Source organism: Typopeltis vanoorti, chromosome 21 (assembly GCF_054136105.1).
Source record: "Typopeltis vanoorti isolate ZY-2024b chromosome 21, IOZ_Tvanoo_1.0, whole genome shotgun sequence".
NCBI lineage: Eukaryota > Metazoa > Arthropoda > Arachnida > Uropygi > Thelyphonidae > Typopeltis > Typopeltis vanoorti.
In genome coordinates this window covers 90004068-90016280 of record NC_143569.1, presented here as the reverse complement: position 1 = coordinate 90016280, position 12213 = coordinate 90004068, and the positions used below count along the sequence as shown (strand labels likewise).

Below are 12213 nucleotides of genomic sequence, written 5' to 3'. Positions count from 1 at the left end.
TCTGGCATCCTGGTTTCTGTTGTGACTTTGATACAGTGGAGAGAGTGAAAAGGGGAGTGTTAAAAATGATATCAGGATTGTGAGATACTGATTATGAAGACAGATTGAGAATTTGTAGACTGCAGGCACTAGCAAACCAGAGAAAGAGAGGTGATATGATTGAGATTTACAAACTTCTGAAAATCATACAGGATTTCAGTTGATGGAATTTTTCTTTTTATGAAGGGCAGGGAAAAGACAAGGGGGATATCCTTGGAAGCTGAAAATGAATGTTGCTAAAAAGGGGATGGGGTCTAGATTTTTTTTTCTTTGGATGGTGCATGGTTAATGGATTGTCATTGGATGTTGTGTGCAAGCCGAGTGAATGAATTCAAGAAGGTATGATAGCTGGTGTTTGTAGTATGTGGCCTTGCTTGATGAGACCCTGACTCTCTGGAGGTCTCTCTTACTACTACTAATAACAATATCTACTCTCCATATATTACTGAAGAAAAATATGTAGAATATAATAAAGTAATGTGCCATAATTTTATTGACTTACAGAAAGCTTTTTATTCTATTTGGCATGGTGCCCTTTGGAAAATTCTGCAACATTACAGAATAGACAGCAAAATAATATGACTGATTGACTCATTTTACTCATTATCTGAAATGATGGTTAAAATCATGGGGAATTATAGCACTTCCTTTCCAATGGAGTGTGGAGTGAGACAGGTGCAATTATCACCAGTGTTATTTAACTGCTTCCTCAAACATATTGTAAAAAAAGCCTTGGAGAACTGTGATATTGGAGTGATGGTAGGAGGAAAAATAATACACCATATAAAATTTGCTGATGATATTTGCTTTTAGAAGAAAACAAATCAGATCTTCAGAAAATTGCCACAAAATTATCCTACACTCATAGATATTTGTCCTCATTTTTTATTTGGAAGTACTTATGGTTAAGCCATATATTTTTGGAGTATAGGATAATTTTGTGGCAATTTTCTGAAGATCTGATTTATTTTCTACTAAAAGATCAATATCATCAGCAAACTTGTGACCTTCTGACCAAGAAGGACGTGCTGTGGTAGAAACTGAAAAAACCTTACAAGGATGCATCCATAGAAGAATTTGATCAGTTTTAATACCTAGGCTAGGGTAACCAGACGTCCTTTTTTTTAGACTCTAGTCCCATTATCCAAACAAAACCTTAATGGGATGCTAATTGTCAATTTTTATCCCTTTTTTGAATTCGTGGCATGACTTCATTCTTAAATGTTCAACTGTATAACTGAGAGGAGACCTCCACATAGCCTTTAAAGGAATGCAGAGAACTGACCAGGGCTTCTGACCTAATGACCAATCCTCACCTTCTCGTGGTGCACCCTGTTGGGTATCTAACTGGATACTGAACGAACAAGGATGGGCTGGCAATTTGGGATTTAGCTGACCAAATTGTATTCTTATTGGCTTAAACCAAAATACAAAATGATGGTACAACATGACAAAATTTCAAGCCGGTTGGGGATACCCAGTTAAACAAGGCCACCCGTTGTTTTCACTAGGAAACCAGGGTGAACAGCGAAAAGTCAGCTACTGGAACAAATCTGAAAAAACACCTCAACTCAACATCACCAGAGTTAAAGATCGGTACTATCAACATAAGAAGCCTGAATGGCAAAGAAATGGAGCTAGCTGAGGAATTAGATAAGTACCAGATCGACATAAAAGGAATGACTGAAACAAAAAAGTCAAAAATTGGTGAGATCTTTCTGAGTAATAAATACAAAATGTTATATTCAGGCAATGACAATCAAGGGAAAGAAGGGGTAGCCATTGTATTCAACACTAAATACGAGGCTAATCTTGTTGAGTGGCAGGCAGTTTCAAGTAGAGTGATGTGGGCAAATATCAGAATGGGGAACTGTACAATGAGACTTATTTGTGCCTAAGATCCCACAGAAGGTTCTACTACAGTAGAAGTGGAGGAATTTTTTGAGGCTTTAGAGAAAGTAACTAACACAATGAAAAAGGAAAAGTTGGTCTTGTTGGGGATCTAACTAGCAGAGTAGGAAATGACTGTCAGACATACAAAAATATATTGGGAAAATTTGGAGAAAAGAGCAAAGCTAATAATAATGGCAAATACCTCTTGGATTTCTGCTCACGACATGGACTGGTTAATACTAACACCATGTTCCAACATAAAAATGTGCACAAATTCAGATGGAGAGAAGAGGCAAGAAATAAGAAAAGTATCATTGACTATGTTATTGTTGAGTGATATTTTCTCCTTGGTACAGGACACCAGAGTGTACAGATGATTTGAAATTGGAAGTGATCACTATTTAGTCTTAAGCAGGATAAAATTATATTTCATATTGAAAAGAATAACATGTAAGAAAGTTTTAAAGCGAATAAAAGTTTAGCAGCTCTCAGATGTGAACTGTAGACTAAAATACACAAAGATTATTGAAGGAAAAATGAAAGAATTTGAGAACAGGAACCAAACCTTGGAGATTCAGTGGAAAGCCTTGAAGAAAACCTTGATTGATTCAGGCAGAGAGGCATGTGGTGAGGTTGTCTGCAAGGATAGAAAAATCAGTTATGGTAGACACATCAAACCACAGAGATTTGAAGTTGGTGCCTGTCCTTGTTAGGTACTTCATCCCGAATAAAGTTATTCAAGTTAAACTAATGGATTTTCAGAACATAATAGGAAAAACAGGAGAACTACTTGCAAATTATATATTGGATATTTTGTAGAAACAGCAGCTTACTTAGAAAATTATTGCATTCACCAGGTTCCAACAATGTATTTTCAAGACTCAACAAAGGGTTAAAAATGAACATTCATGCTATTGGCTGTGCTGCTCATGTTGTTCATAATGGTTTACAGACAAGTGCTGATATTTTGCCTATTGATATCGAAACAACTGTAAATAAAATATTTCAGTATTTACACCGTGAGTAGAGGAAATGAAGAATTTCTGCGCATTTACAGAAATTGAATACAAGTGTGTTCTAGGTAGCATACAAGCAAGATGGTTATCATTACTACCAGCTGTGAATAGTATTATTGACATGTATCTTGGACTCAGATCTTACTTTTTATCACAAGATAAATGCCCTACATTGTTGAAATCATTTTTCAGTAACCAACAATCAATACTTGGCTCCATTTCATGCATAGTCAGCTGAAAACATTCTCAGCAACAATAACAAAAATAGAAAGGGAAAATATTTCAGCAATTGAAGTGGTAGAAGAATTGGAATTGCTCAGACCAAAAATTACAAATAGGAAAGCTGAGAACTTTCAAACATTTAAAATGTCATCAATTATTTCCAAGTTCAAAGATGAGGGCATCTTTGATGAAAAAGAATTTTTAGACACTGCAATTTTATTTTATGATACTTTCCTTAAATATGTAAGCAAATGGACTAATCATTTCCAGCCATTGAAATCATTTCATTGGATTAAGTTGCAAACTCCACTAACTTGGGCTGAAGTTGCAAGCAGCCTAAACGCAACAGTGATGTTGACAGCAAAATATTCAATATTGTTGATGAAGATGGATTATTTGATGAAGTCAGCCATATAAATAATGTTGTGAACTCCAAGATGGAAGAATGGAAGGACACAAATGCTGAAGTGGACAAAAAGTGGTGTGATGTGTTTAAGAAAAAAACATCCACTACAAAAACATTGTGCCAGCTGTCGCATTTGTTTTCACAATCTCAGGAACAAAAACACCTGTAGAGAGAATTTTTTTCTCTCATGAGTTCTTTGTGGTCTGATGAAAAGAGCCGCTTCAACACCAAGACTGTGAAAGCAATAATTGTGATCAAGACACACTTTGACATTTCATGTAATGAATTTTATGAGTGCATCTTGAAAGAACCAACACTTTTGGAAGAAATAATGTCTTCATATAAATATAATAATAATGCTGATACCCCATAATTATAATGCACATGTCAGTCCTGTGTACTGTAATTATAATCGTATGTTATTCCATTTTTATGTAGAGCGTACCAGAAGTCTCCCGTTTTTTTTTTTTTTTTGAAAATCTGGTCACCCTAATCTAGGCAAAATCTTTAATAAAGATGGCAGATCAAGCAGAATATTATAACAAAAATTGCAAAAGCAACAACAGCACTCCTAAAACTAAAACCACTATGGATAGATAACAAGCTTACAATTCCAAAGAGATTACGGCTTACTAGCACTAGTTAATTCAGTACATCATAACTAAGATTCAAAGAAAACAACTAATGTGGCTTAGTCATATCAGTACAGTAAATGGTTTACCAATGCAAGTTCTTGAAGGATTCATTCCAGGAACTTGAAAAAGAGGCAAACCTAGAATAAACTGCAGAGCCGTATTTATGCGTGTGCGAACTGTGCGGTGGCACAGGGTCCCACGCCACCGCACAGTTTTTATGTATTTTTTAGGTAAAATAAACCGAATTTTTCATGAAAACACATTAAAATTATACTGATAACAGAACGTCATTCTTTCATTGGCACTGTGTTACTGCTCGCCCAGTATCTCATGGCTGGAGCCAGACTGGCAGTCTGGCTCTATTGTTCGATGAAATAACATTAGGATAAACAGTAATTGGTATAGGGAATAAATTTTAAGATAGTAGCGGTAGTATTTGAAACTTCTCTAAGATATATAACAATATCATACAATATAGTGTTAAAATAGGGAAAAGTGCATTTTAAAACAGGTGTTTTTAACAATTTTAAGGAGTTTAATGAATTAGTTTATGATTTTATGAACAAGTATATACACGTACTGTCATGGCAATTTTTTTATGTGACATTACTCGCAAAACATCTTAAAAAATCATTTAAAATAAAGAGCCAATAGACTTCATTTCGGCAATGTAAACATTATTTAAATTAAGGGGATATTAAATCCCACATTGTTTTAAAACTGAATAAGAAATTCAAAGATAGTAATTGCAGATACTTTTATAATTACTATATTCGGCATGAAACTCTTTGATTACGATCTTTGAGTTTCTTATTCGGTTTTAAAACAATGTGGGATTTAATATCCCCTTAATTTCAATAATCATCTTAAAAAATATATTTTGTAAACTGATTTTAGGTTATCTGACATCAGAATTTTTCTTCAATAGCAGTTTTCAATCTATATTAGATTTATTTATTTTCTAATATTATCTATGTTAGATATATTTTATTTATCAGGTAAGTAATTTTGTTTTAATTTATTAACTTATTTTATATTAAATCTATCATATTTAATTCTAGAGTATGATCGTGAAAGAGAATGTTATGGAAGAAAATACCCAAGTAGGCATGAAAAACGAAAGCGTAAACAAGAAAAAGAAGCGGCTGAGGAACGTTAAAAAAATTCACTATTTAAATTTATGAAGTTGAACTCATATATTTGTTCAGATATATCAGTTGATAATGAGAGTTCTGAAATAACTACAAAGAGTTCTTCGGCTTCAACATTAATTAATGAGTTCTGAAATACTCAAAGGAAGCGGAGAACATGACGCGTTTGGTCAAACAATGAGTATTGAAGAGCCTAAAACTGAGACACCAGAGGAAGGTGAACTATTTACTAATGACGATCCAGCAACATAGCCCAAAATACAACGCAACACTAACACAAATTGTACAACATGGTCCACTGAAAATGATTTTCCAAAAGATGACAACTAGAGGTGTTTTTCCGCAGCTCACTATGTTAGGACAATTGCAAATGGAGAGAAATAAAACAGAAGATGGCTTGTATATTCAAACTCTTCCAACTCTATTTTTTGTTTTGTTGCAAATTATTTTCTTCTGATGATACTTTTTTATCTAATAATGGCTTTTCTGACTGGCGACATGTAAGTGAAAGATTAAAGTCACATGAATGAAATCCAGTGCACATGAAATGCACGTATTCATGGAAACAAATGGAATGTAATTTAAAAAATCACAATACAATTGATCAGGCAAATCAAAATGTCATAAAATTTGAAGCAGAAGGGTTAAGAAATGTTTTAAGACGAATAGTAGCAACAATTCTTTATTTATCTGAACATAATTTAGCTTTTAGAGGTAATTTTGTTACTTTGTACACAGCCCATAATGGTAATTTTTTTAGGAATCATAGAATTAATTGCAGAATTTGATCAACTTTTAAAAGATAATTTAATGCAGTGTTCGGGAAAAAAAGTAAGAAACAAAATTTGTATCTATCACCCATTGTGCAAAATGAACTAATTGTTGATATGGTAACCAAAATTGGACAAGATATCGTAAATATGATACGATAGGCAAAGTACTATTCAATAATTCTCGATTGTACTCCTGATGTTAGTCATCACGGCAAATTTTATTAATATTTAGATTTTACATATATTTGAAGCAGATATTGAAATTTGTGAACACTTTTTGACATTTTTAACAACTTATGACACTACTGGTAAAGGTATATATGAAAATATAAAATCACTTTTGAATAAATTAAATCTTAAATTGTCAGATTGTAGAGGGCAAGGGTATGATAACGGAGAGAATATGAAAGGAGTATATAAGGGGGTCCATGCTTACATTTTAAATTAAAACAAAAAGACATTTTATACTCCTTGTGCCTGTCATAATTTAATTTTGATTTTAGGGGATGTCGCAAAATCAATTATAGCAATAAATTTTTTTATGTTATACAAAAAATATATACATTATTTGTTGGCTCAACTTCAACATTGGGACATATTAAAGAAATTTGTTAAACAATTAACTCCAAAACTGTTATGTGATACAAGATGGGAATATACAATAGAATCAGTTAGAGCTGTACGTTTTCAAATTCCAGAATTTTTAAATGCACTAAAAGAATTATCTAAAACTGCATCAGATAATACTATCAAGGTAGAAGTGGTTTCAATATATGAACAAATAGATTCATTTGAGTTGAAAATGCAAAAATTCCCATAGAAGTAGCAACTAAGCATATTAAAGAGTTAGTGCAGTACTTTGAAGAGTAGAGAATATCAGGATTTGATAGCTGTTTTGAGATTGCTAAAGAACTGTCAAATCTATTAGAAATAGAAATTAAATTTAAAGAAAGTCGAGTACGTCGAAGAAAAGTATTTTTTGATTATGAAAAGCCTGATGAATCAAAAAAATTCCAGAATTTTTTTGATTCATCAGGCTTTTCATCAAAAAATAAGAAAGATAATTTTAGATACTGCTCTACAATCTGTAAAAAAAAGATTTCAATTGTATGAAATTCACAAAAAATCATTTGGATTTCTTTATGATATGAAATTAATAAGAAAAATGAGAGAAAATGAATTAAAATTCTGCTGCAAACAGCTGTATCAAAAATTAAATACAGATATTGATAATCTGAATTTTTCAATGAATTAATTATTTTTAGAAATATTGTTCCAGAAGATGCACCCATTAATATTTTAAAATTCATAATTGCAAATAATTTGTTGGATATTTATCCCAAATATTAATACGACATTTAAAATATTATTGACCAGTCCAGTTACGGTCACATCAGCAGAAAGGTCATTTTCAAAATTAAAATTCATAAAAACCTATTTGCGATCTTCTATTTCTCAAGAACGTTTGTCGTCCCTGGCAATAATATCTATAGAGCATGAAATTGCAAAAAATTTGAATTTTGATAGTGTTATAAATGATTTTATTGATAAGTGCATTAGGTTAAATAAAATTTAATATATTAAGATTTCTTTTAAATCTTATTTTTACTATAAAGAATGAAATATATGTATTTCATTCTTTATAGTAAAAATGGATTTTTTTTAATATTTTTATATTATTATTTATATTATTAAATAAATCATTGTTCTGGCGTATTTATATGATAATGTGTACTTACATAATAAAATAATATATCATGTACATACAAACACATTTATTTTTTAATTAATTTTTTCCCTTTACTTAAATTGATGCTAAAGAGCATACTTGTTTATTGGATAAATGTTTTTCATATTTGATTTAATTAACAAGATATTCTTCCATTTAAAATTTCCATAAATGTTACTAACTTTCAGGGGCCTGTTTTTCCATTTCGCCCAGGGCCCCACAAAATGTAGAAATGGCCCTGATAAACTGGATAGACAATATAAAAAATTGGATAGGTTCTTCACTTACAAAGCTGAAAGGAAAGTATCAATCAAGGACTGAGTTTAAGATTTTTGTGATTCCTAATATCTACTTTACAATCTTGTGTAGACTATGGGAAGAAGAACAAAGAGTTTAAACCTGCCAGCCTGTCTTAGTAGGTTTGATCTCCATATTTGCTGAAGGTTCAAATCCTCTTGTGAGCATAATGTCATCTGAATATTATTATTTTTTTCCTTTTTAGGTTAGAAGTGGGTTTTATCATCTTGTATGTGAGACCAGTGTCTTGCTTATAAGAATTATAGACTGACTTTTTGAAAATCTCTATTTTTGGTCTAAAGAGCAGTTTCCAATTTATACAACAAAAGAAAATAAATAAATTAAAAAAATAGACAGACAACCATAGTACTAATGGACTACAGGTTTATAGTTTTCATGGATGAGAGTAACATTAAAAAAAGTAACTGCTTTTTTTGTTTTAGTTTCTTAATAAAAACTGCATTGACCTCGTTTAACTTGGTCGCACCAAACTGAGTATACTATTTCATCATATTATACTATCATTTTTATTTTTGGTTTAATCCAATGCAGAATATATTTTGCAAAATTTGGAGGCACCATGAAAAGGTGAAGAATCATCACATTAGAAACACTGGTCAGCTCCCTGCATTATTTCATCCTGCTTAGTGATCTCATCCTAGTTATCTGGCTTTGACCTTTAAAATGAACATAAAAAGGTGCCTTCACAGAAAATAATTTTTATACGTGAACTTAAATCAGTCTTTGTTCCCGCCATGGGCATGGATGTTTGTGTTTGTCTGTGGAAAAACTAGTGGTGGTGGTGGTGGTGGTGGTCGGCGGCAGATGGCATTGGTGTAGTTGCGGTCAGTTGGTGGATTGAGTGGTGGAGACAGAGTTGTAGAGCAGGTGCCCTCCCTCGATGATTCTATGGACTCCCTGGAGGTGTGTATAATAATAATAATAATAAATAAGCATGTAACAGCTGTTTTAGAAGTATGGTTTCCTGAAATTGGGAAATATTTATACATACAGAAATAATTTTAAAAAATTTTCATAAAACATTATAAAAACTTATATTAATAACTATTTTAGATGCATTTTGCAACAATGAACAAGCACCTTAAATTAATTTCTTCCATCCATATACATAATAAAGTTGCACTAGTTGGATTTTAACAAAATTCTATTATTTTGGATATTTACTACAATTTGTCAAGTCTTCTTAATTTCAGTTTAAGTTGAGTAATTTTAGTACCAAATTCAGAAAACATTCAAAACAATGAAATGTATATGTTACAAATGACAAACTGTATTTATGTATGCCAGAAACAACTGAGTTCAACTACTATAATAATAAGCAATGTCTTTATACATGAATTGTTATAATAAAGTAGCTTTATATGATTCTCTTAGATTAGATCATTTTTTATATTTAATACAATCTTCTTTAAAAGGCATTACCTTTTCCTATCTCAGTAATACACAGTATAAATCAATTTCAAAATGCAAAGTACAAGCACGTAAATGCAAGTAAGTACAAACCAAACACCATTTAATGTCATGATGTTTTTTATTTTTATTTATTTATTTATTTACCTGGTGCCTACAGCACCCCCCCCCCCAAGTTCCGGACTGGTAGGCCAGTTCTCCTTGAATTCAGATGACTCGAAGGGGGTTCCCCCCCCCCCAGCACATACGCCACCCAACCCCTGAGTTCTGGACTGGTAGGTCTGTTCTCCTTGAATTTTGAAGACTCGACACTCAGGGTAGCCCTGAGTTACAAAACGTTTCAAATAACTTGACAAAAAACATGACACAAAAACGTTACAAAAAAAGGCTTATCATTTTATATTCTAGAGTAAAGTGAAAGAAAAGAAGTAACCTCTTTTATACATCATTATGTTAAATATGGCAAGCTTCAAAAAAAAAAGCACAAGAAATGTACATGAAATAACTATTCTTCATCCTGTCTTATCAATTTCCAGGCAACAGTAGTTTATAATAACTTAAAGAAATACTGAGTAACTATAACAATTTAAAAACTATTATAATACCTTTTGAGCAGCTATTAGCACTTTGTCTAGAAATCTCAACCACTCAAAAACAAAAACTGGTCTTTTGGGTTCTGGAATCTGTGCAAGAGCTTCTTCATTCAAAGTGAGACTATGGGAAAGTTCCATCATTTTGAAGACAGACTATAAAAATTGAAAAGAATTGCAAACATTAAAAAAACAATAACTCTTAATAAATGGAACTGAAAAATTGTTTTGATATTCATCATGTAAAATCCTATTAAAACTGTCCACTGTAATAGTATACTCATGTATTAAATAACGGTAAAGCTGGCAAATTACAGCACAAGGGTGGAAATATAAAATGGCATGTTAACACTGAGTCAGAAAATTCAAAGCAGATCAGTTACAGAAAAGACCTAGATCTGTTCCTAGTAGGATCAGATAATAGCTATTCCACATTTGTCAAATCAGAGTCAAGTGGCACACCAAAAACTGATTACTTAAAACATGGCACGATGTTGCAAAAACCAAGTAATACTATAAAATAATGTATGCCTGACAAATTACTACTAAATCAAAATTTAGTAGTTTGTCTTGCTGGCCTTGAATTTAATCAGAGTGCAACACTCTCCAGCTTAATGAAACTTAAGCAGTATGCAGTACCATCGACAGGGTATAGCATACAGGCAGCCTGCCTCATGGTGCAGTTTAATAAGGGCACTCATTCAGCCATATTGCGGTAGGTGCCGTCGTTATGCTAACAATTACTGTTAGCGTAGCAAGTGTGGAAAGAAGTATTTTCAAGCATAAACTGATTAAAAATTATTTGCGAACAGTAATGACCCAAGAAAGATTGGCTGGTCTAGCAATATCAATAGAGGCGGATATAGCTTATAATTTAAATTTAGAAGAGCTTATAAAGTTTTATTGTGCAATATTCCCGTAGAGCAAACATTTAATTAATATTATTATGTAATCGTTTTGTATTAATGTTTCTCTTGTAATAAAAACAAAATAGCAATTGGAGATTTTCTTATATTTCTGTCTTATAATCAATCAGGGGTGGTATTTAATTGTTTGCCTCAGGGCACAATCTATCTGGCGAAGGCTCTGGCAGCATGACACAGAAAAGCACACGTTGTCTATAAAACAGATGCCTAGTTCATTTAACCTCAGTCCATCCAACATCACTCCAAGATTTTTTTTTTTTTTTTTTGTAATCCTCTTAAGGAATACATAAAAAAGGAGAGCAGTAAAGGGCTGGAACAAAGAAAAATTCTGTTCTGTCAATTTGGAGTTGAACTACTTTTATACATACACTACTGCAAAAGAAGTCAATGGACACCACCATGGGCAGAGTGCATCGTGCCATGTAATGAGTCACGTGTTTGTAGCCAGTATAAATCGGAAGAATATGATGCTCCCAAGTCAGTGCAACTGTGTCTGAGAAGGGAACTGACTGAGTTTGAAAGAGGCATTGTGAGAGGATGCCATATTTGATGACAGATTTGGCCATCCCAGGTCAACAATCGGTGATACCATACTGAGATGGAAGTGCAGGGAATCAACTGTGAGTGCTACCTGCAGTAGACGACTCACCTAATGTGACCAAGTGCTATGAAGGAGAGCATGTAAAAACTGCCATTCATCAGCCAACATGTTGAATATGGAGTTCTGGACATCAACGGAAACATGAATCTGCACAAAAATATTAAAACAAAGGCTCACATGGGTTTCCATGGTAGGACTGCAATATGCAAGCCCTACATTATCTGAACCAACATGCAGTGTTGTCTTCAGTGAAAGAGTGTGTACAATGGAATGTGGAAGGTTGGAAAGCTGTTATAAACAAATCATGCTATACCCACTACCGAGCAGATGGACAGGTGTGGGTGTAGTGGATGCCTGATGATCGTCTCCACCAGAGTGCGTAATCCCAACTATGAAATTTAGAGGTGGTAGTGTGATGGTATGTTCCTGGTTTGGCCTTGGACCTCTGTTTGTAGTGCCACAAACATTGAACTCTGAGAAGTATCTGAACATTCTAGACAATGC

General features: G+C 32.9%; 1 protein-coding gene across 4 annotated transcripts in view; it reads right to left on the bottom strand.

The window, feature by feature from the left end:
- The window catches only part of LOC150095098 (HEAT repeat-containing protein 5B), a 665516-nt gene that overhangs the window by 597670 nt on the left and 55633 nt on the right, over nt 1-12213 (bottom strand). For all 4 annotated transcript variants that reach the window (XM_090410861.1, XM_090410863.1, XM_090410862.1 and 1 more), the window contains exon 2: nt 10198-10338. In XM_090410861.1, the coding sequence (XP_090266987.1) occupies nt 10198-10326 (129 nt within the window). In that variant the 5' untranslated portion in view covers nt 10327-10338. The remainder of the gene's footprint in view (nt 1-10197; nt 10339-12213) is intronic.